At 36.1% G+C, this 24,382-nt stretch overlaps 4 protein-coding genes and 1 long non-coding RNA gene across 7 annotated transcripts; 4 read left to right on the top strand and 1 right to left on the bottom strand.

The window, feature by feature from the left end:
* Positions 1 to 2,789: 2,789 nt before the first annotated feature.
* LOC114731523 (GDP-mannose 4,6 dehydratase 1) lies at positions 2,790 to 4,788 on the top strand. Its single transcript, XM_028918714.1, has one exon. It carries the CDS (start codon positions 2,869 to 2,871, stop codon positions 3,988 to 3,990), a length of 1,122 nt encoding a protein of 373 aa, XP_028774547.1. The 5' UTR covers positions 2,790 to 2,868; the 3' UTR covers positions 3,991 to 4,788.
* Positions 4,789 to 5,552: 764 nt separating this feature from the next.
* LOC114731524 (uncharacterized) lies at positions 5,553 to 10,024 on the bottom strand. 2 transcript variants are annotated; one of them, XM_028918715.1, is made up of 6 exons: positions 9,775 to 10,024; positions 9,556 to 9,642; positions 9,320 to 9,404; positions 8,207 to 8,295; positions 6,713 to 6,824; positions 5,553 to 6,239 (listed from the first exon to the last, which is right to left on the bottom strand). In XM_028918715.1, exons 1-6 carry the CDS (start codon positions 9,808 to 9,810, stop codon positions 6,022 to 6,024), a joined length of 627 nt encoding a protein of 208 aa, XP_028774548.1. In that variant the 5' UTR covers positions 9,811 to 10,024; the 3' UTR covers positions 5,553 to 6,021. The 2 variants fall into 2 exon arrangements, with proteins under 2 accessions (XP_028774548.1, XP_028774549.1); XM_028918716.1 differs by having other exon boundaries at positions 9,556 to 9,639; positions 9,775 to 10,023.
* A 958-nt stretch (positions 10,025 to 10,982) lies between these two features.
* Positions 10,983 to 16,695, top strand: LOC114731525 (nucleolin-like). 2 transcript variants are annotated; one of them, XM_028918717.1, is made up of 11 exons: positions 10,984 to 11,361; positions 11,885 to 13,083; positions 13,182 to 13,271; positions 13,354 to 13,818; positions 14,333 to 14,447; positions 14,530 to 14,688; positions 15,012 to 15,265; positions 15,431 to 15,521; positions 15,613 to 15,665; positions 15,749 to 15,833; positions 15,920 to 16,695. In XM_028918717.1, exons 1-10 carry the CDS (start codon positions 11,157 to 11,159, stop codon positions 15,815 to 15,817), a joined length of 2,700 nt encoding a protein of 899 aa, XP_028774550.1. In that variant the 5' UTR covers positions 10,984 to 11,156; the 3' UTR covers positions 15,818 to 15,833; positions 15,920 to 16,695. The 2 variants fall into 2 exon arrangements, with proteins under 2 accessions (XP_028774551.1, XP_028774550.1); XM_028918718.1 differs by lacking the exon at positions 14,530 to 14,688 and having other exon boundaries at positions 10,983 to 11,361.
* A 797-nt stretch (positions 16,696 to 17,492) lies between these two features.
* On the top strand, positions 17,493 to 18,477 carry LOC114731528 (uncharacterized). The gene is made up of 2 exons (XR_003738925.1): positions 17,493 to 17,990; positions 18,110 to 18,477. It is a non-coding gene; the product is annotated as an uncharacterized LOC114731528 (long non-coding RNA).
* A 2,732-nt stretch (positions 18,478 to 21,209) lies between these two features.
* Positions 21,210 to 22,347, top strand: LOC114731526 (histone H1-like). The gene is given in 3 exon segments (XM_028918719.1): positions 21,210 to 21,438; positions 21,602 to 21,985; positions 21,987 to 22,347. Coding segments are annotated over 3 exon segments (615 nt in total). The 5' UTR covers positions 21,210 to 21,291; the 3' UTR covers positions 22,071 to 22,347.
* The last annotated feature ends 2,035 nt before the right edge of the window (positions 22,348 to 24,382 follow it).

Genomic DNA, 24,382 nt, shown 5'->3' on the forward strand with positions numbered 1-24,382 from the left:
TTAAGAGAGGCATCGCTGAAGTTAAGATTTTAACTCGTAACATGTAATGATCGCTCGCATGAAACTCTTTCCATTATCATAAAAACATACTTGGGTAAAGTCAGGTTCAATGGTTAATTGCCTTATTCTTGAATTGGGGGTGAGCCCATCCTTTTTTTATAAAATTTCTTCGCCAAAAAAGGAAAAAAGAATTCATCTGTACTGGATAAAAGGCTTTCAACTCGTGTCCTCATGGGGATAAAACGAAAGTGCACATCCAAATCTTTTGAAAAGGTTGATTGATCAAGGATCATTAGAGTCATTTAAATGCTTTTTTATTATTATTGCGAAAGAATCATTAATATAAATGTTTTCAGTTATTTAATATGGTATGGCCAATATTATATTATACTACCCCATCATTAATATAAGATTTAGTTTAGCTTTTAATTTGATCATAAATATAAGACCCAAATTCGACTTGTTTTTCACATCTATCAGTTTTTTCTAAAGCAGCTACTGTAAATTATAATAGTTACATATGTTAAAAGTTCTATTAAATAACAGTTTTAGCTAATACATATGATTAGTAAAGGTATTCTATGAAGGATAACACCTATTTATTATAAATAACTGATTTAACTAATTTTTCTAATATTCCTAAATTAGTTAACCAGATTTGATGTTAAGGACAGGAGATGATGACATACTACATTTAGTCCTATTAAGAGTTAATTGACTAATTTAGGTAGATTAAGAAAAATAGTTAAGCTAGTTATTTGTAATAAATAAGTATTATCTTTCCTAAAATATTCTTGTTAATTATGGCTAGAATTATCATTATTATAAGGGTTATCTTGATTAAACATGAGAGATAAAATAGATTGATTTTATATTTAAAACCAAAATAAAAATCAAACAAATTTTTATATTAAGAACATGAGGTAGTAATATAAAATGTGTGATCAATACTCCTCTTGTCTTATTTATAGAATAGAGAGAGAAGATTTTTTTGTCCTATTTACAAGGCATTGAGAAGATTTTTTTGTATGCATGTATAATTTTCCCATTCATTTATTATTGTATTGATTTTGTTTATATAAAGTATAATGTATATTAAATAGGAATAAAATTAAAAAATTGTTTAATTTTAAATAAAAGTTAATAAAGTTTAAGATTTTTCTTGACCTGTATAAAATATATTAAAAATGATTTATAAATAGAATCAGAACACTGTATAGATTCATGTCATAAGAATTCACACGTCAAGAGTAATGTCATTGGTCCTGAATTTCGTGTAAACATGAACTCATAATTGCTGTTTCCGTTTAATTATAATAAAACAACAAATCAATAAAAAACAGAGTATGATGCGCTATTCATTAATTTTGTTTGCCGACAGATGCGCTATTAATTAATCAATCAATAAATTTCAAATAATTACAAACTACCAATCAGGTAAAAACAGAATTATTAAATCATTAATATATTACTTTTAGTTCTTAATATAAAAGTTAGTTTGATATTTGATTTGGTTATAAATATAAGACTCAATCCACTCTGTATTTATCTATTTTTTTAAGATAATTCTTATAATAGTTCTATATATTTCATCAAATGATAGTTCAAGACTTCCAGCTAATACATATAATTAATAAAAATATTTAACAAATAATTAATTTAATTAATTTTTTAATCTATTTGAATTGGTCAAATTTTTATACAGGAGGTATTTTTTTTATTGTAATATGCTCTTTTTTTTTTAGCTCCCTCGTCACTGCAAACAGATCTATTTCCGCAAGGGGGAGGTAGTCACGCACCGACACTCCCGTCAGCTTCCAGTCGACCTCTCAGGCGAATTCCATTACTACGTAGATCGGGACAAAATTTTTGCCAATGCCATTCTTTTATTTTATCCTTTTTATACCACTTCTGGTTCTAATAATAAAATTCTATAATTAAAATTAGAAGTAGTATAATACTCTTTCAGTTTTTGAATTAATGTTAGTTATATACTTTTCCAGTCTCAAATATAAGACCCTTATACACGTATAAGGGTCTTATATTTAGAACAGTATAAAATTTATTTTATGTATTTATTAATTTTTTAAAATTAATCATATTAATATTCTCAATAATCATTAAGTAGAAGAGAGAAAAAGTAAATTAGGTAAGATTACTGGAATATTTTAAAAAATTCATATTAATTAATTTAACTAATATTTTTAATCTATTCACATATAGAGGAGTAGATTTTAACAAGTTTTAATGGACCACCAATCAAGCAATCATCCATATGTTATTTTTCAAGGGAAGTTCGCGTAAAAACATTTTTTTTACTGTCAGTCTTAAAAAAACACTTCTCTGATCTTATTTATAGGGTAGAGAGAATATATTTTTTGATCTTATTTATATGATATTTAGAGAAATTTTTTATATAGATATATAATTTTATTTTTCATTTATTATTGTGTTAACTTTGTTTATATGTGAAATAATATATATTAAATAGATATAAAATTAGAAAACTGTTGAATTTTAAATGAAAGTTAATAAAATTTAAAATTTTTTTATTTGTGTGAAACATATTAAAAGAACCTATAAATAAAATTAAAAGAGTATAGGTTTTTATTTCTTTTAATTTTTCAAGTTTATAATTTTTAAATAAGAAAATTTTAATGTCATCAACGGCGTTGGATTTTTTTTGTTTTTTAATTTACCAGCGAAGCCCACGAAATCATAAAAGCGCGTGACGTCGCCGTTCCTCACTCGTTATATTAATTCGATCCTTTCGGTCTCTCCTCATCAATTCATTGTGACCTTCATTTTCTCGGCCTCTGCCGCTGCTTTGAGCCGTCGACGCGCCAATTCAAAACTGTCGCAACTCTCATGGCGTCCCAGAACAAGTCCGCTGGATGTGGATCTGGATCTTCTCCCGCAGCCGCTAATGGCGACGTTTCTCCTCCGCGCAAGGTAGCATTGATCACCGGCATCACCGGTCAAGATGGTTCCTACCTCACTGAATTCCTCCTCAACAAAGGCTACGAAGTCCATGGCCTTATTCGCCGATCCTCTAACTTCAACACCCAACGAATCAATCACATCTACATCGATCCCCACAACACCCACAAGGCACGAATGAAGCTTCATTATGCCGATCTCACAGATGCCTCTTCCCTCCGTCGATGGCTCGACACAATCCTCCCCGACGAGGTTTACAATCTCGCTGCCCAGTCGCATGTCGCCGTTTCCTTCGAGATCCCCGATTACACCGCCGATGTTGTCGCCACTGGTGCGCTCCGACTCTTGGAGGCTGTTCGATCTCACATCGCCGCCACCGGTCGTAGCCATATTCGCTATTACCAGGCCGGATCATCCGAAATGTTCGGTTCCACCCCACCTCCGCAGTCGGAGACTTCCCCATTTCATCCTCGGTCTCCTTATGCAGCGTCGAAATGCGCCGCGCATTGGTACACCGTCAATTATCGCGAGGCTTATGGGCTTTTTGCCTGCAATGGGATACTCTTCAACCACGAATCGCCGAGGCGAGGTGAGAATTTCGTGACCCGGAAGATCACGCGTGCTGTGGGTCGGATCAAGATAGGCTTGCAGCGCAAATTGTTCTTAGGGAATTTGCAGGCTTCGAGGGATTGGGGCTTTGCTGGGGATTATGTGGAGGCTATGTGGATGATGCTGCAGCAGGATAAGGCGGACGATTACGTTGTGGCCACGGAGGAATCCCACACGGTGGAGGAGTTCTTGGAGGTTGCATTTGGCTACGTGAGTTTGAATTGGAGGGATCATGTGGAGATTGACAAGAGGTACTTCAGGCCTGCGGAGGTTGACAATCTCAAGGGAGACTCAAGCAAAGCTAGGAAAGTGCTTGGGTGGAAGCCTCGGGTGGGATTTGAGCAATTGGTAAAGATGATGGTGGACGAGGACATTGAATTGGCCAAGAGGGAGAAGGTGCTTGTTGATGCTGGTTACTTGGATGCTCAGCAGCAACCTTGATCTGTAGTAATGGGAATTCAACCTTTTCTCATATGGTTTTAGACAAAATGCTTCTTAGAAGTTCAGCCTATGATAGGTTTTAGACTTTTTAAGATATACAATGCAGTTCTTTGAATGATTTACCATAGATGACAGTTTGATCGGCTGAGTGATTTTCTTTTGTTCAACTTCCTCTCACAGTATGGATTATCCAAATTATAATCCCATTTTCTCAATGTCAGTTCATCCGTTATCGCAAGAAAAAGAAATTAGCTCTTTGTTGTTTTGTTTACTTTTCTTCAATTGCTTCTTGATCGCTAGTGTGTTCTCCATCTTCTCTCAGGAACAGTGCCTTTTCAACCATGTACACACACACACACATTAAATTTAATCTTCGTGAGCGATAAGAAAATGCTTTTACTTGTGGAGGATGGAAGTAAAAATATGATAACAGCAACCTCAAATGTCAGAGCAGGAATATTGGCGTGGCCCCGGTCACAACTCACAGGAAAGGCAAGTTGGTTCAGGTCCCGTATATCCGCAGCTTAGCCGTCATCCTCATCAATTCATGCAACAATCGAAGCAACCAGATTGCTCGCAGATCATCACAAGCACTATCACTTTGTGCTGAAAATTGGGAACCATCAATTGATTAGTATGGGAATTGAGCACCCTGAATTGATTGGTATAAAAGATTCAAGTTTTAGAAAATATGAATATGTGTCAAGCAAATTTATTAACTATGTATATATAAAAAAGAAAATGAATGACGAAGGATGGGGAATGAAAACAATGCTTATATCCATGTCAAAAATGTAATAAAAGGATAATAAGACATGCACGTATAATGATGATAAATACATACATGTCACTTAATAAAAGAAACTATGACATAATTTGGTTTTTTATGTTTTATTTCCTCAATTCCGTTTCTGTACTTTTTTGAGTGCGCTCAATTCCGTTTGTGTAGGATAAAAGGTGCTGAGTTTTTCCCCCACTCTTACAAAGTGCATGATGCAAAATTTTTTCCATATTAAATTTAATTTTATTTAATTTTTAACGAACATTCAGCTGTCTCAATATTTTATTATACGTTGTTCAAATTATCTTTAATTTTCTGTACACCAAAAAAATAAAATTCTTGAACAACAATTACCTATAATTTTATTCTAAATATAAGGATAAAGGGGACAAATTAATTGAACTTACATGTTAATAATTCTTTTTTCATAGCATAGAAAAAATCTAATTAATTTTATCGTTAAAAGAAAGATATATTGCAATATATCAATCTTAGTGACAGAACATTGAATAAGAAAAGTCAGACATAATTGTTTAAAAAGTTAGAGGACATTTTTATCATTCAACCGTTGGCGGAGGGGCGTTTGATATTCTAAACTGTTGTGTGAAGCAATATTACCCTCACATGTGTCATCGAAAAAGGAAAAAAATAAAAATTAGGCAAGATAAATTAAGAGGATGATTTTAATTATTTTAAGGGGAATATTACTCCACATAAGAGTTTCGGAAACCAGATGCAACTTTGTGAATAGTTGAAGGGCAAAAATGCCCTTTAACTCGTGTTTAAAAAACAAATGATTCGATATCATTTAACCGAACTTCAAGGAAAATTACTAAAATTTTCTATCACTCTTGCAAATGAAATGTTGGTAAACTAAATTATGATCTAGCTGGGAAAAAGAAATCTGCAATATGAAATAATCACTCTACATCTGGTTACATGTGACATGTCGAATCAAAAGGCGACATGGTCTCTTGCCGTTTTGTACTTACACAACAAATAAGGAGTCGGTGCGGCAGCAAAGCTCCCTTATGCAGAAGCATGGCAACATGGATCGAGCGTGCCACGGACTTGTATCTCAAGTTCTAAACTAATAGCAAATTTCATGCCGTTCATCCAAAACAAGGCTTTTAGCAATTTAGCCAAACATCTTATCCAACCATTCAAGTCAGATATGGAAGGGAAACCCCAAGTTCAACAAGAACGTGGAAATCCTCTGACGTATACAGGAAGCAAACGCGGCAGTCAAACTATTCTTCTGAAGGTGGATTTCTAATCAAACCTGTCTGCAAATTAGGTGAGTTGGATAAGATTTCTTGGTCAGTTTTAGTAATTGTAAAAGGCTTAATAGATGATCTGAGAGATTCTGGGCCTTCTGCTGTAATTCTTTTGCACAGAGCATCACAATTACTGATAACTTCAGTCAACCGTCCTTTAAGCTCTCCAATTTCCACCTGCAATGCATGTACTGCACACGAGTTCCAATACAAAAGTTATAATCTCTTCGCTTGCAGTGGTAAGCAGAACTCATATAATGTCAGTCACAGTTAATTAGTTCTTCACCCATACCGTGTAAACAGTATACTATAACAGACACGCAGATGAGTTTAAGATTTTGCCATTCAGTGCGATTCTTCAACTCATACGAGCATGAATGTTGTGAAGGAAGTTCAAAGATTTTGACACGCAATGGTAAAAGACCAGCAGTGTCAGGCAAAGGGTAGACTGGCCAATTAATCAGTGCAACCAGCACATGTAAACATTATGACGGAAATGCAGATGAATCTAATTTTATATGAGTCGGCTACCAAAAGCTCCATGAAAAACATAATTGAGCGGCAGTTTTTCTTTTCATTCAATGGATTCTGAAGCATAATGTGTTACTTTGATGTCATGCAGCCCAGTATTCTCCATAATACTAGATGTTGATTGATCAATTACCTTCAGATAGGTGTTGTGAAGCGGTCTTCATTGTAGATACTGAGTGGTTAAATCGCTGAAGAAGTTTAACTGCCAAAGCATCTGCAACTTCTATTTTATTTTCTATCTCCTCCTGCAAGAATCTTCATTAGTCTTGCTGGCTTGCATGAGACGGTGTCATAGCATTTACATGCCAATTTTTCCAACGTGATAATAATGTCTTCCAATTGATACAAACAATGACAGCGGGTAACGAGTGGTTAAAAAACATTAACATCAGCATAAAAATTATTGGAGCCTCAATCCAAGATAAGAATTTCTGGTTCTGACATAACTTCTTAAACTTTCCAAATAGCATGGCTACCAAAATGCACTAATCATACTATATAACTGATTAGTTTATTGTTGGTGATGATTCAAAAGGCCTCCCTTGCATTCAAAACAAGAAAATCGGTCCCTCAAGTTTTAAAACTGGATTTCTTTCTCTAAACAGTAGTAACTCAAATGCCAAGTCGGACTTCTCCAAAGTTAATAGGCTAGTTCCCATTTATCCCTAATGCCAACACGCTAAATACAGGAAAATTGACACGGTGTTTAAGATTTGCGTCACTAAGGGGAAAATAGACAAAATGACCTATTTCTTGGGGTTTAAAGAGTTTGATTGGGAAGGAAGAGAGGGAGGGAGGGAGATTAGCTTCAAAAGTTGAAGGAGTTACTTGCAAGTAAACTAAAATTCAAGGGATTCTCTGATTGAAATTCCAAGATTCAGGACCTTGGGCCAAAGAAATTGAATTGATGATTGATAAATCTTTCTAACTAACACTCATAAACAATGTTTACATATTAAAATGATTAGAAAGATAAACAATTTCAGGTTCAGCACGAAGTGAAGGGCGAATTAGGCCAGTTGGCGTTGTATAAGAATTCTACTAAAGCTGAACTCTATATTTATGCACACAGAAAAGCCAGGTAGGACTATTAACGTCATAGATGTTAAGCCTGCACTATTCAATAAGAGAACGGTCTAGAGAGTAAATTTGAGGTCTAGAAATACTTTACCAGCCACTGATAATTTCATTCATTGTTCTCCTTAGCGTCATCATTCCAATAATCAATATCAACACAAAACGCAAATATCTACAGCAAGCCATATCATTCATATATCTTAAACCCCATGCAATGTATGGGAAAATATGTATGCAATTATGCATTACCAATTACCATATGATACTCAAAAAATAGAAAGAAAAAAGAAACACAATGTATTACGATAAAACAGTCAGTTATCAAATATAATTTCCTTTCATTGCTTGTCATGAAGTACTATTTTTTATTCGTTGTGGTGAAACTATTTTAAACAAAAATCCATATTAAACATCAGGTAAATTTCAAATCTAGATAAAAATATTTAATTCTTTTCCTTTATGATCTTCTTTTTAGCTTTTGGGAAGGATGTTTGGTAAGAAATTGAATCCAAAACTAATTGAATCTGCCAAACTATTGTGATCGACAGACCTGTCTTTTGCTTATCTTTTGAGCTTTGTCTTCCTGCCAATCACGGTACATTGAGAAGAGATCCAGTAGGATCTTCGGATTTACAATAGCTGTTTCAACCCGGAAATGCAAGCAATTAAGATTTGTCTCAATTGAACAGTTAATGGTAATAGTATCAGATAGCAGAAGGTGCCGACATCAATCTGTAGGGTAATAGATGTGGCTGGAAAACCTGAAGTGTGTGAAATAGAATGCTTTTGAAACTGAAGTAAACAATATTAGGCAGATAAGAAAAATAGAAAAGGAACCTATTACATTAATACATGGTAATAACACCAAACAAAAGTTTATCTGTCCGCAGAGGAGTTATAGATGTCTTCTGGCCTTCAGTGAGTGGGAATAACCAGACAAGTTTAAAGCCTGTGATGTCATCTTCGTTCCCTAACTTAGAGTGCGTTAATCCTCTTTCACATTTAAAAGTAAAGGACAAGCAATCCCCGCAAACTTCAATGTCTGGATGTAACATGACAAATCCATGCTTTCTTTTCCTACTTCCGAAATATGATAGGGGAATTGCCAAGACAGTAAAGTATCTTTCCTAAATTTGTTATCAGTATAATTTAAAGCTTGTGTCTTCTACTCTTGTATCAATTTCCGGGCTCATGCAACTATTAAGGAACTCTAAGAAGTCAGAAGATTAACAAATGTATGAAGTGGGTAATTCACAACTAAATTAATTTGAACTAAAACCAATGGTACCAGAGAATGTAAAAGGCAAAGCATATTTCGTTAATCACAAGAAAAACAAACTGTACAAGAAGATACAAAAGATAAGCATCCTCCGTGTACCAAGAATCCAGCTATAGCAATTAACACTCATCTCCCAGGGCGCATATTAATCTTTGAACATCTTTGCTAATTATCTTGGCAAGAATTTGCGTCCAATTTACACAAGCCTGACCCAGGATGAGCACCCAATAAGGCCATGAGTTCTAGCAATAAGCACTCCATTGCAAATACGATCTTTTTATCTATTTATTCTTTTTTGGTTTTTGAAGCCGGTTTTGTGTGTGTGTGTGTGTGTTTTGGGGTGGGGGGGGGGGAGCCTTGAGCAGTTGAGCTATGAGGACCTGCCTGGAACCGACGATGACGAAGGCTTCCTCAGTAAAATATCAGTTAAGCTACTCTCTGCCGGGGCAGACGTCAATATGGGGGATGTCTGCAACTCAACACAAGAAGCGAAAGTAAGAGTCAGGAATCCGCAAGTTGAAATCTTACCTAGAAATATAACCAAGCATGAGCCCTCTAGAGAATGAATATTCATTTTCTCGATAAAACAGAGAAAGAAAAAGAACGAAATTAGAATTTACAATTTTGAGCGACTTGAGCTTCTCCAAAATGGGGTCCGCGGCCTCCGATCGCTCTGATACGGTAGTGATTTTGTCATCTGCCCTCTGCTGCAACCATTATAAATTGAGAGAGCGAATACAGGAAAGGGAAGAAAACAAGCGAGCAATTAACAACTTAAGCAGAAATAGAATCTTGAAATCCAAAATCATAGTGAAATGGTGGGCTTGAAACAGTTCAACCTGGGAGCCTGAGAAGGTAGATTCTGAAGCGCCCATAACCAATACTTATAGGAGTGGAAGTCGAAATCAGAGCCTGCCTCTCACTGATATCGGGTAATAAGGGGATGAGATATGGGGGTGCACTATGAGGATATGCTCATGCCCTCTTCTGCGGGTTCCACTTTCACTTCGTCATCGGAAGCGCGGCTGCTAACTGCTTCAACAGAATACCTGAATGGCGAATGGGAGCATATCGATGTTCCAAGGTGTCATCGAGGGAGAAATTGTTATCTTTTCCAAAAAAAAAAAAAACGAGAGATTTAATTGTAAATATTAAATTAAATAATTAATTTAATGAAAATTAATGAAAGATAGTTCTTTTTTGCTGAAAGAATTAATGAAAGATAAATACTCGTAAGTCTCATTAACTAATTTAAATAAATTAAAAATATTTTTAAAACATTTTAATTATTTTTTTAATTTTCTCCTTTCCTCTTCTTATTAGTAAAAAAATATTAATAAAATTAATTAAAAACTATTAAATATATAAAATAAATCTAATACAGCTAGCGTCAATTCTCCGCCTACACCTACTGTTACTCTTTTTTCGGCCGAACTATTTTTACCATTTTATTTTTTACCTGCTATCGGACCAGTTTATAAGTTATTTATAAACTACTACTTCCAGTTCTAAATATAAGATCATATTTGATTTTTATTTTAGTCTTAAATATAAGATTTCAATCGACTTTCTATCTCATATTCATACAATTTTTTTTCTAAAGTAACCCTTCTAACAATGATAGTTCTAGTCAATATAATTGATTAGCAAGGATATTTTAGGAAAGACAACACATATTTAAGATAAATAACTAACTCAACTTACTTTCTTAATCTCTTTAAATTAGTTAACTGGCTCTTATAATTAAAATGGGAGATAATACTTTTTAACAATAATTTGTGCAATACGAATAATAGTTTTATCTCAACTCTGACGTAGGAGGTGTTTGGCAAAACCAAAACTAAGGTTTCAGAATCATTTTTTCACAAAACGAAATAACCTCCTCCACATATTTATTTCGTAATCCGTAAAAGTACTTCTGAAACTATGATTTGATTTCTATCCAAACACTCCCGTAAAACATGTTTAGAAAGGATTTTCACCTCTGTCTAATCTCGGCGATGCATAATCTCGCTTAAATGCAAAGACGTACTTGTGCGTGGATATATTTGGGGCATTATTAGAGGTAACAGTGTTCATCAGCAGCTGAGAATCCAATCAATCCATCATTGTACTTCCCGGCAGAAAATATTGGGATTCCGGAGCCTCACCATCTGAAATCAGCAAATCACCGCCTTCGCGCTGGGCATAATTTCCCCTGCTTCTATAGCGACGAGTCATCATGCGAACTAGGAACGCTGGTTCTTCTAAAACAGCGGCGGCTAAGAAGACACCGCCGACGAGGAAATCCGCATCTAAAAGCCCGGCGAACGCACAATCCCCTCAGACCAAGCGCACCTCTACGATCAAAACTAGGCAGGCCAAGAAGAACGAGGCCTCGCCCTTACAAAACACAAGCGTTGATGAGGAACCGGAGCTATTATCTGGTAAAACTTTTCTTCCCCCAATATTTTGTTGACAATTTTTTTATGTGTGTGAATTCTCAAAGTTATTTGTGAGTTAGAGTTATCGTTATGAAATGAAAAGCCGCAAAATTATTCAGACTTAGTCAAATATAAGGAGTGTAATTTGCGTGTCTGCCGATTCTGTGCTTCGAGTTGGAAGATTACATGTTACTGGTTTATCAGTATTTATTTGGATTGTAAGTATTCACTTTTAGCAAATTTTTCGACGTTATTACTATTCAAGTTGTCCACACTCTTTCCCGCGTTCTTCATTTTTGGGATATTCATATGACATAACAGGGGCATAATATTGGAGAACCGATTTACCCCATCTGTATGATAAGTCAGTATGGCCATCACTCTTCAAACAACAATTAAAGTGTTTTTTTCCCGAAGTCTTTTTATCTTACCTAGTTTTCATTCTTTAATTTATCAGTGTAAAATCCGATTTCTATGTATTGTTGAAATTTGTTGATTTTTATTTTATTCCCTCAACATTTGACAGATGAGGCAAAAGCAGAGGCTGATGCTTCTCAGGTGACACCAGAGACAAAAGTTGTTACAGTTGCAAAGTCAGCACCAAAGAGGACGCCAAAGAGAGCAGTGGGAAGGCCTAGGAATTCAACTAAAGCCATTACTACCCGGGAACAAGAAGAACAAGTGGAGGCAATAACTGATGAAACACCGAAAATGGATGATGTTGAAGTAGCTGAGAAATTGGAGGAGCCTTTAAATGTTAATGTAGTCAAAGCAGATGAAATTGAAAATAAGGAAGTGGACGAACAAGGTGTTGAGTTTGTTAGACAATCTGCAGGGAATGAACAACATCCCAAAGTAGGGGATGAGTGTAATGCTGATAGTGCTTGTGAGTTAGAAGAAAAGAGAAGAGACATAGTTGAAGACGTTGTATCTGCCTCCCAAGGTGTCCCTTTTTTATTGAATCAAGAAGAACCTACCATGATGGAGCACTCTGAATCTCTGGAGAATGAAGAACCCACTAGTGCAAAAGAAGGAGAACAAACAAATGAAGAGGATGGGGAAAAAGCATCAGAAAAATCAATGAATGAACAGACAACTTGTAGTGGAATTAAAGAGCTATGTGATTCTGATTCTGTCAGCATGGAAATAAAAGACCAAAGAGAGCAAGTGAAGGAAGAGGATGGAGAAAAAGAATCAGAAAAATCAATGGAAAAGGAGGGAGAAGGGGCATTAGAGAAATCCATGCAAGAGGAGACAAGTAATATTATACATAACCAGGAATCTAATACTGATTCTGTTGAGAAGGAAATGACAAACCAATTTCTGCAAGATGATGTTAAACCTGGAAAGGAGAACCCAAGTGGTGATCAAGGTGGCAAGGGTTCTGAGGAAAGGCTGAATCGTGAAGAACAAGGGGGGAAGGAGCTTGAGGCTGATCGAGGGGAGCCTCTTGAAGAAGCTGAGACATTGGATGAGGAACGCAAGGAATTGTCAACTATGGCGAAGGAGCGCAAGATTAAGAAAGAGAATGAAATATTTGTTGGTGGGCTTGATCGTGATGCTACAGAGGAAGATCTTAAAAAGGTTTTTGAGAAGATTGGGGAGATAGTTGAAGTCAGGTTGCATAAAGATTCTTCAACAAACAAAAATAAGGGCTATGCATTTGTAAAATTTTCTTGCAAGGAGCATGCAAAGAAAGCTTTGTCAGAAATCAAAAGTCCTATTGTATGTTTATCACTTTCTTTTTAATAATTCCTTTGTCTTCCCACTTTTTCTTCTCTTCCTTTTTTGTGCTTTGTCTCTAACCTGTCATTGTTCTTCAGATATGTGGTAAGCGATGTGGCATTGCACCCAGTGAGGATAATGACACATTATTCTTAGGAAATATATGCAATACATGGACAAAAGAAGCGGTAAGTGGATAGCAGTTTGTTCTTTTGAATACGTTAATTTTTGTGGCTTGTTTACCGATTCTCTGTAAGATATGCATGCCAGATCAAACAGAAGTTGAAGGATTATGGTGTTGAGGGTGTTGAAAACATTACACTCGTCCCAGATGTTCACCGTGAAGGATTAAGCCGGGGCTTTGCATTTCTTGAGTTCTCCTGTCATCATGATGCCATGCTTGCCTATAAGAGGCTTCAAAAGCCTGATGTAGTCTTTGGACATGCTGATCGAACTGTCAAAGTTGCCTTCGCTGAACCTGCTCGAGAGCTGGATCCAGAGATCATGGCACAGGTGAAGTCTGTCTTCGTTGATGGTCTTCCTCCTCACTGGGACGAGGGCTGCATTAGGGAGCACCTTAAAGGTTATGGTGAAATTGTACGAATTGTGCTTGCCCGGAATATGACTACTGCTAAGAGGAAAGACTTTGGATTTGTTGATTTCTCTACACATGAAGCCGCTGTAGCTTGTGTTGATGGTGTGAATAGTTCAGAATTTGTTGATGGAAAAGAAAAGGTATATCATCTAGATGTGTGGTTGCATATTATTTTTCATTATTATATCACAGTTTCTTCTTTGCTTCGTGCACTATGTTGATAGTTTTCCTTAGGTCAGGTAATTTTTGAGTGCTATAACTCACAGTAGAATGTAAGTCGTGTTTTGCATAAAGCCTATGGATAACTATATTGTTCATGGCTTGTGGATAGGGTGACTCTTTTTTTTGGTGAAATTTTTATATAAATATATAAATTCGTCATTCTTAAGAAATAGAAAATATGAAGGGAGGTCCCTCTTGATTGATTGAGCACCGTTCCTCTCTCTTTATTGCCTTCTTGCTATTTCAAGCTTAATTTTTATTGCCTTTGGTTTATTAGTTGCTTGAGTGTCATTTTGTATAGACCCAACTGACACTTTGAACTAGGCTTTCAAGTGAGGTGAACAAGAGGGCTTAAGGGTTCGTTGCCTTTTTTGCTTGAAGGCTACATTTAGTTTGATAATAAGAGCGCTCATGATTTTCAACTTTTGTCAGATAAAAGTGAGAGCTAGACTTTCAAATCCTCTGCCTAAAACACAGGCTGTCAAGGGAGGCATGTGTGGTGGGTTCCGAATTGGTCATGCTCGGGGTGGAGCTTTTCCACGATCTGGTAAGTTTTGTCATTCCTGTTAATTGGAAACTGTGATCACCTTTGCCCTTTGTTCTCATTTGTTTAATGGCAACTGCAATAGGGAGGGGTTTTGCTCGTGGAGGACATGCTGTCAACTGGGGAAATTTTAATAGGGATCGGAATTTTTATCATGGAGGATATGGTCAAATTGGAAGAATGGGTTTCAGTAATGATCTTAATCTGAATAATGCTTATCCAGATTTTCATCAGAGGCAACTTGGTATAAAGAATCATTTTTCCTGTTCTTGGTTGTCATCATTGTGGCTGTTGTGTTACTTTTTTAATGTTAGGGGCCATTTCGAAATGGGAAGGAAAATGGAATAGAAAAGGACAATCGCTGTGAAATATTGATATTAGGAGTATAATAAATATCACTTATCTCACTGTTTGTGGCTTTGTGCAATGGAAAAGGAATATTTGTCCATGGTTTTCAAATGGCCTCGTTGTGTATTGATTTGAAGTCAATGCTGCTGTTTTTTTTTTTTTTTTAATTACTATTACTAATCATTCAAGTATTTTCAAAATTATTTTATTGCAAAGCAGGGGAACGGATGATTCCTTTGAGGGGTGGACACTATGCAGGTGCACAAGGTGCTGCAGTTGCTGGTCCATCTAGGCCTCATCTTGACAGAGCCTGGTATGGCACCCCTGAGAGAGGCCCTGGTGAACCTATTCCCCCAAGGACGCCATTCTCCCCTGAAGGACAGTTTGACAGGCCTTTTATTGGAAGGCATATTGATGATCCATATTTTTATGAAGACAGTGTGCATGGGGTGAAACGGCCATTTTATATGACTGTAAGATTTTTTTTTTTTAATCAACTTTAATTTGCTTGTATATCCACATAGTTCTATTGAGATCAATTTTTAAATAAAATTCAACCTGCTTGTTTATCCACACGTTTATTTGTTTTCCATATACGTGAATATAAAGTGGTTCAATCTTCTATCTTTATGTTTCAGGACCCAGATCCTAGTTACATGGGGCCCGTTAGACTTCGTCCTCGACTGGATTATACAGATCCTGCTGTATTTCATGGCAGTCGTTACCATGGTATTGACTCTCACCTCCCCCCCCCCCCAAAATTATAAATTTTTGCTTCTTCGACATATGGTCAGTGTGGTGATGACTCTTCTATTTGCAGATTCTATTGCTTCTGGCAGGGGACAGTACCCACATGATTATTATGGTGCTGATGTGAGTGAATGCTGCCTAACCTACTTCATAATTCATATGGTTAAACCATAGTTCTTTGATGAGTTATTTTATTGATGTTGCAGTATGGTGGGGGTCCATATTCATCTTTTTATGGGGGTGAAAACTCACATGGGCGAAGATACCACTACTAGATTCAAGAATCTTTTGGTAAAGATTATTCCATAGGATTTCATGTTCTAATGTGCAGCATTGATTTCTCTTCTAATGTTTTATCCGTCCTTAACAATGTTTAGGTGAGCTGGGACATATGAGAGGGCCTTCTCCATCTATGAGCTCGTGGTTTGCTGCCTGCAATTATGAAGTTCAATATTTCTTTTTCTGTCTTCACCCTGCTCTTGCTCCATTAAACCTTTTTAGTTTCTGTTTGTTTTTGTCTGAGATCAACAGGTGCTATGACCTAGGTTATTTAATGTATAGTGTGTAGGGTAGGCTGTTTATTTGGGTCCTGGAGTAAGATATAATATGTTCTTGTATTGAGAATGGGCTAGACCTTCTCTTGCTTAGGCATGAAGAGATAAGGGACTGTATTTGGGGTTGCTTTGTTGAATGTACTCTATCCGTGCGACTGATCTAGCTTATCATTGATGATCAAAAGGTGCTAGGACAACTGGAAGCCTAGATTTTTCAGGTGGAAAATTTATCTTTTGACAAATTGATGGGCAGGTTTGATATATGAATACGCATATTGAGGCTTTTGAGGTGTTCAGGAAGGTTGTGGAGAGTTAAATTCAGTTACAAATCACTTGCACGGTTAGGAGCCATATTGGAAGGAATCTTATTTATTCAAGGAATTAGCTGGGAGAATGTGGTCTAAATACAGTGAAAGGTTTCCTATCTTCATTTGGAATAATAATCATGGATCTTTTATGGAACAAGCAGTCAATTAGATTGATTTCTGTCCTGAAATATGCTTATTGTGAATTTGGGTATCCTTGAAGAGATATATGTTTTACGTGTAGTGTGTTGAGTTTCTAATTGAGAATAAAACATCTTTCGTTTTATACGAGAAGTATCTTTGTGGACTTTTTGGAATGAAGTACGGTGTCATTTAAAGTCTTTCCAGAACTTGTCTTGGCCGGTTCTTGGCCAGTTTATGGAGTGCTATTGTGAAGCCTGTAGCAAATGGAGTTTATGTAGATGTATTTATCCATCTAGCACATTTAATCACCAGGTTACTTTATTCTTTCTCTAATGTCCTAGAAATGGGGGCAAAATCCCATCTTCATCTTTAGATGATCTTTAAATGTTGCAACTGCTGCTTAGGCTTCTGATTGATAGCATACAAGTTTAGGTGTAATATGCACTGTTACATGTTTCTTGGATACTTAATGACTGGTTCTAGGATGCTTTGAGGTTTCCTCCGCCTCGGAAAAGAAACTTCGAATAAAATATGACTAATTTTCCTCAAGTCATTTATTGAATGTGGAGGGCACGAAGCTTTTCGTTAGTTGATAGTTGTCCAAATATTTACGTGCACTAGCATCCTTGTTTGCTTCTGAGATACAAGGAGTGAAAAGACGACTTGGTCTTTTGACAAAACATGTGACATGGTGTAAAAGGGTAATCCTCCCCCCCCCCCCAAAGAATACTGATGTACTCCCTTCAAATGTGGAAATAGGTGTGATCTGTTTTATAAGCTTCAATGCATTTTTTTAATTTTGCCCTTAATTATTTATTTTCTTTCAATTGTTATATTCTCACTTATCCCATTTCCCCATACATTTTCTTTCTTCCTTTTTCTCATTTATTGTAAGGGCATATTTGGAAATAAAAGTATATTTCTAATCTATTTATTACTTTTAACTAACTTTAATGAATTGTTCATTATTCATGAATTAATTATTTGAAGCTTATAATAAAGACAGGAGGTAGTAATATGCTGTGATATGCAGTTGCTCTCTCTGTTATGTTTCCTCTCTTGCTTTCTATGTTCAGCAGGGTGGTTGGTTTAAAATCTGTGGCATAGCAATTGGCATATTTCATTGAATTATCACAATATCCCCCCTTTTTTTCCCTTGCCTTCTTGACTTGATTTTAATCATGCGCTTAGTATTTTAGGCTGTCTTAATGTCACAATTCTGCTTGACCACAAGCCATGATAAAACGGTGATTTGAAATTCATGATTGCTGCATTTTGTTAATCTTCTGTTATATGTCATTTTGTGGATTACTATGGTTTTCAAGTACCCCAGATTCTGTGGCGATTTGGCATCATCCCAAAACCAACCAGTCTCCAGCGGTGCTACTATCTCAGTTTGAGTTGGAGTCCTGAGAATTGTGAAGAGGGGTTTACCTCTAAAACAGGTAGGATGAATATGTAGAATCCATAAAACTGCAAGTTTTATTTTATTTATGTCTTTGACTTGAGATGACTAGAGTTGTATGTGGTAGCCTAACCCCAACTCTATTTGTTTCTGTTTGAGCCTTGACGTACGGAGACAGGCAGTATGGCATCCAGCACCCTAGCCTTTTCTATAGCGATATGTACGTAATAGAAACGCAGGAACGCATCAAACTGTAACAGACGAAGAGCATATCATATATGCTCATCTAGACTAATTTCTAGAATGCCATCGATTTACATGGGTTCCTGTTAAGTTTGGCTGATTCATTCATTGAATAAATTTCATTCACCGATTCCTTAATCAACATTGATAGGTGTAACTTAACTCAACTGAAAGTCGTTGGTTTGTGTGGAACTGAGTTGTATGTGATGTGTAAAGCGAAGAATATGATTATAATTTGTTAAAATGTTTTGTCAGCGTTTAGAACTGGAACAAAAAAATGCAGCGATTATGGCTCTAATGGGATGCATTCAAAGCTGTGCTAATTGCATGGACCAGAGATTCTGTTGTGAAAACATCACTGCTAGTATTATCTGTTGGTTCGTCAATTCCCACTAAGCTGTCAATCCTCTTGTTAAATCCATGTATAACTGGCCAATGAGGAAACCAAGAGACTGTGAGCGTGTCTCTGTCTGGTATGCATGAAAATGCCCAGGCATCTGTACAGCTGAGAAAACGAGTTGAGCCCGTCGGGCCGGCCTGTTTAGGCCCTGAAATTATAAGGGCCGAGCTTGATATTTTTTTCTTAAAATGAGAAATAAGCTCTGAAGGACCGAGAGCTTAAAAGGGTCGGCCCTTTTAAACCCTTTTATAATTTTTTAAATTTTTTAATATAATATTAATGTTATTGATTTTTTATATTGTTGATAATATTTCAAATATGTGGTTATTATTATCATTTTAAAATTAAATTTAATTTTAACAATAATTTATCCAATTAAATTTTTAAAAAATGGGTTAATTTGGACTTTAATAATGATTTGATTTATATTATATGCGTTGATATTTTTAAATTATATATATATTTGATAATAGAATATTTTTATACTTGTATAACTTGTGATTCTATAATTTGAATTAGACATTCATGAGTTTCAATAAAAATGTTTCTCACATTAAAGTAAAATAATAGTTAGATTGTAAAATTTAAAAATAAAATTCTTATAAAGAAGAAAAACTTGATATTTTTGTGACAAAAGAAAAGCATACTTATGAGGAAAAGTAATTAATTATAGTGATGATGATGTTTCAAAAGATTAATGATAGTGTTTATTTATTGCACAATTGCATTGTAAATAAAACTTTTAGATGTTGTTATCTTGTTAATGAATGTTTTAGATGTTCTTAGATGTTGATGAATATTTATATGTGATGATATTTTATATCTGTGATTTAATTTTATTCATATTTATGTCTTTTATTAATAATTGTATTGGTTTATTTTTATATTTTTATAAAAAAATATGATAAATATAAAAAATAGTATTTTTTCTTAAACGGGCCAAAAGTCCGTGGGGCGGTCCTGGCCCTGGCCCTGTAACTTAAGGGCCGGGCTTAATAAATTGGAGTATTTTTAAAATTTTAGCCCTGAAGGACCGGACCGTCCCTAATTCCCAACTCTAGGCATCTGATTAGGTTTTCGGAGTGAGAGAGGTCTTATTATCGTGAAATAGCTGTGCTACGGGGAGTTTGAGGTTTTTACTTCTTGAAATTTGTGTTGAAGCAGGTTTTTATATTATCATGAATAATTAAGGGGGAAAATCTCGCAGTTGAGGGGAGCTCTGCCCAACTGACACCGTAGATTCCCTCTTCCCAATCCCCAGTATCACCATCAACAATCAAGTTGGTGAATTTAACGTAGTTTTTGTTACAGTGCTTATTTTTATAACCTATGTAAGGGAGAGGTATAATTACATATAATCTATTAATTTTTCCCCGTTTATAGTAATAAAAGGGGGATAAAATCCTTTTGTATTTCGGGTCCTTCCCCGCTTTTATTGGATCAAGATTTTCTTTAAGTTCTTTTGGGCCTTGGCTAGTCTAGGTCCATACCAAACAGGCTTATGCAGGGGAAGACCATTTCTTGGAGATGATGGATTCTTATCCCCCCCCCCCTCTCTCTCTTAATTGCGTTACATTGGCGATCCCATCTTTTGAGCGAGTATTCCCTTTCCGATTGGCATCAAAACCAAATGCCTTTTTTTGGGGTGGGGGGGGGGGGGGGGGGATTCTATTCGTAATTTATTATCCATTAAATTCTATTACATTCTGTCTACAAACAAGCCTTGAGACTAGCAGAGAAAGACTGATAAAAAGCTTGAACACTGTCCTCGCTGACGAGAGAGATTTCCCCTCCTAGCCTGCTGGCCTTCGATCTTTTTAGTTTAGTTTTTGCGCACTAAATGCTCCATGCTTATGAACGATAAAATAGGTTATTGTCAGTGATTAGCGCAGGCTTTCGAAAACCTGATCCAAGAATTTCTCATTTGCCTGATTTTGCAGAGGAAGATCAGCCCTTTGTCCTCCAAAATTGCCACGATTCCAAACACCTTCGATACCCGCACCTATTTTTTGGAGACCAACATTAGAATATGTTTTGCGATTATATTTTTCAAGCAACAAAGATATTTACTTTTTTTTTTTTTTAATCTAGGGTGATTTCCATTCGGTCTAAAAAGTCAGATTTGTGGAAATTATGTTGTCATCGTTTTAAAACCGTGCAGAATCTTGACGTGGCTCGCACTATGACCGCGCAAAGCCCATAGCTGAAGCGAAGGTGGTTTTGGTTGTCACCCAAATGGCGAGCAATTTACCTAATTCAACCCGCATTGTCATCATTGCTATGTTGGCATCAATTCCCAAAAGATGTTTCTGGTGGGAAATTGAAGAACATCACAATAAAATGGATCATGAAGGGAGTAAGGAAACACACTCTTGTTCGTTGCCCTGATGGTGTTGGGCTCATGAAAAACCAAGCCACGCTGGAATCCTCATCCTTTACTCACATCTGCTCGCTCAAGTTAATATCCTCTGAATGACGATGCAATATGCACCACGTGTACGTTCTAGAGTTATCTTTGAACACGCTGGCGATCCCTTTGCTGTGAAATTCACCAATCCCAAATTACGTTCCTCTCTCCCACAGATTGTTCCCTGCCTATATAATGCTCGACGTCACGTTCACTGCGGTCGTGGGCACTTGGTTTCCAAACTTCTATTCCGTCTTTTTCTCTCTGCTTCTTTGATTCTGTCTCTTCGTTATGTCGTCCGTCGAAGAAGGTGATCGCGCTGCTGTTGATCAGCCTGCAGAGGAGCCTAAGCCAGTGACCAAGGAGAAGAAGCCTAAGGTTCCAAAGGAGAAGAAGCCCAAGCAGGCGAAAACGGTTTCTCATCCGCCATATTTTCAGGTACCTTAAAGTGATGGTTCTCTAATTTATTATTCACCTGCAAATTCACCATAGTTTCTCTCTCAAATTTTTGTTCCTTTATTTTTCTCGTGTTTTCTTGGGGGGAAAAAAAACTGTGTTAAGCTATGCCGGTTAACTATGGAAGGGGGGGTGGTCTTTGCAGATGATTGAGGAAGCTTTACTGGCTCTGAACGAGAAGGGCGGCTCCAGCCCTTACGCCATAGCCAAGTACATGGAGGAGAAGCATAAGTCGGTTCTCCCAGCGAATTTCAGGAAGATCTTGGCTCTTCAGCTGAAGAACCAAGCTGCGAGAGGAAAGCTCATCAAGATCAAGGCTTCCTACAAGCTATCCTCTGAGTCTGTTAAGAAGGGCAGGGACACCACCCGGAGGGTCACAAGGTCGGCCACAGCTCAGCGCTCTAAGCGAAGCGCGTCTAAGAAAACAGAGACAGGTAAGAAGGTTAGGAAGGGAGCGAGGAAAGTGGTTGGGGTGCAGAAGATGAAGAAATCATCCACGTCTGCGAAGCCGAAGCAGCCTAAGTCTCTAAGATCTTCATCCAAGAGGACCAGAAAAGTTACTGCGTCAGCTTCATGAAAGTCGCTATAGTCTGAATGGAAACAAGGCCTTTTAGCGTAGAGCGACCCTGTAAAATTTGTGAATATAATAAGCTTTTTGTGCGGAGGGTAGGAGAAACTGCTGTGGTCTAGCCTGAAATAGAACTTCCTTCTTAAGTTTTAGCAATGAGCCGGTGTGATGTTGGATGTGTATCAGGTGTAGTCAATCAATAAATAGTAAGTTTATATAGAAATTAGGAATCATGTGACCAACATGGCATGATTTCACAGAATGTGAATCATAGAAACCCTAGGTGACCAGAGTATCTACATGGATTGGAACCACTGCATACATTTAGTGAGTCTAAAGTTACATCCTTTCTCTCACAAAAATCGATCTTGAAATTGAAAGAGAGCTACACTTTACATTCGAAAACAAAAACGAAGTGGTGGAACGATTGCACAAGCTTGGCTCAGACGGCAAACTGTCTAGACTTCATCACATATCGAACAAGGTAGTAGAAGGAACATCATCAGCTGGGGTAACATAAACGTGCATTATACCAAAAAAAATGGTTTATCGAGTAAAGAGACGAGAAAAGATAGTATAAAATTACAACTTTTTAAGTTATAAAATTGGATGAGTTAGTTTTTTGCCGATCATATTGTTGGGGCTGATCATCTTGTTTGCGCGTAGAAAAACGATTTTCTAAATTGTCGGAGTGAGCGAGCGCCATGAGGAGGGCTAAAAGAGGGCAAGAGGGCAGCGTGAAGCGGCCTTTTCTTTTAGCCAGAAGTACGAGGCTGAATGAACTGACTCAAGGAAGATTCGGAGACCAAACTGTTTAGCCCAATTGAGTGTGTTTTTTTCCGGATCACAGGGATGTTATGCCCGTAGTATTGTTACGGATTTGATTTTAATTCTAAATATAAAAATTATTTATTATATTTATAAAAAAATTTTAAATTAGTTATAGTAGTATTTAATGGAATATAATTAACTAAAATAGATGGAAGGATATTAAGAAAGATAGTTATAATGTTTTAAGAAAAACAGGTCATATATTTTATAATTAATTAACTTATTTAATTTTTTTAATCTAATTAAATTAATTTATATTTTATTAAAAACTGGAAGAATATTTTTTTTGCTAAATATTACTAATATCTTATTCTTAGATGTAATTCTATTCGAGACACTGTTATATGGACACATTTTCGGGTGAAGTGAAGATTCAAACTTTAGTTTGTGATGTTGCGATAATTAACATCTTTTATTAGACTATACATATTGAGATGTTTTTTTTCTTGCCAAGTACTATATTTATTCTTCTATTAAATTAAAGACAATTTTAATCAAAACACTGTTGAGTTCTATTGTATGGGAAATTCTTATCGGGCCATGTAGTTTAAGCCGGAGCCCATCCAATTGATAGGCGATCAGTTCACCGGGTTTGCGTACTGAAGTCCGTGCTTATGAAGATTGGATGAGAGAGATCCGGAATTTACATGGCCCTAATTTCGGTTTTTGGTATTATTTGTGGTTTTATTTATTTATTCATTTATTTTGTCTCGAAGAAGGCAAGAGCTGCCAATCTGTTAGGCGGACACGACTTCAAAGAGGATCCTCCCACCCAGAATTTTTTTTTTAAGAAATATTTTTAGCTAAAATGAACATTTTTGAAAATTATTTTTTTGGAAAAATTACAATCAAATCCTAAGTAAGGAAGGAATTTAATTACCTAAAATTCATTAACAACTAAAAAGAATATAATAACAAGTTTTAAAATAAAGCATGACAACAGGTTCATGCTACTTAGTTCTTATTAAAAAATTTTAATAATTAAATTCCTTTTATAAGATCTTGTGATAATTCTCCCTTTTTTTCAGTACCCAGGGGCTCCTCTTCGGCTTCCTCCAGGCGTGTTAAAATACACGGGCGAGTTTTTTTTTTTGGATTTTATTGCATGAAATATTTGCTTGTTTTTTTTATATAAAAAAATTTGTGTGAGTTGGACGGGCCATTTTGTTAACTTTTATTTTTATGCTCATGGTCTCATGGATACATCTGAGTCTCTAGGAGGCCATATTTTCTCGATCTGGGTTGGGCCCTAAGGAATATAGTTACCGAATTACTTTTTTGGCCCCATACACGGCAGACAATATTAATTAGACTAATATCCTCTAACGGACCAAGGATTTAAGAATCGCGGTGACTGGCGAATGAACATTGTGCCTTCGTTTAAGGATACTTGTATCCTAAATTTACGATTTAGTTTAAATATTTGTTTTGGCTGTAAATGTAAACTCTTAATTTGTTTATATTTATTTTTTCTAATTATCCTTTATTTTATATTTTTATGTAAGTTATGTTGACAATGCTCTAATA

This window comes from Neltuma alba, unplaced genomic scaffold (assembly GCF_004799145.2).
Source record: "Neltuma alba isolate B1F8T4 unplaced genomic scaffold, ASM479914v2 tig00012836_pilon, whole genome shotgun sequence".
Taxonomy (NCBI): domain Eukaryota; kingdom Viridiplantae; phylum Streptophyta; class Magnoliopsida; order Fabales; family Fabaceae; genus Neltuma; species Neltuma alba.

Excerpts from the sequence above, each read along its gene's own strand:
- LOC114731523 (XM_028918714.1), top strand. The coding sequence starts at position 2,869 with ATGGCGTCCCAGAACAAGTCCGCTGGATGTGGATCTGGATCTTCTCCC.
- LOC114731524 (XM_028918715.1), bottom strand. The coding sequence starts at position 9,810 with ATGGGCGCTTCAGAATCTACCTTCTCAGGCTCCCAG. Across the intron at positions 8,296-9,319 it reads TTCGTCATCGTCGGTTCCAG|CTATTGTAAATCCGAAGATC; the intron begins GCAGGTCCTCAT and ends GGGTTGAAACAG. Across the intron at positions 6,240-6,712 it reads TTCACAACACCTATCTGAAG|TACATGCATTGCAGGTGGAA; the intron begins GTAATTGATCAA and ends ACTCGTGTGCAG.
- LOC114731525 (XM_028918717.1), top strand. The coding sequence starts at position 11,157 with ATGCGAACTAGGAACGCTGGTTCTTCTAAAACAGCGGCGGCTAAGAAG. Across the intron at positions 11,362-11,884 it reads GGAACCGGAGCTATTATCTG|ATGAGGCAAAAGCAGAGGCT; the intron begins GTAAAACTTTTC and ends AACATTTGACAG. Across the intron at positions 15,266-15,430 it reads AACGGCCATTTTATATGACT|GACCCAGATCCTAGTTACAT; the intron begins GTAAGATTTTTT and ends TTTATGTTTCAG.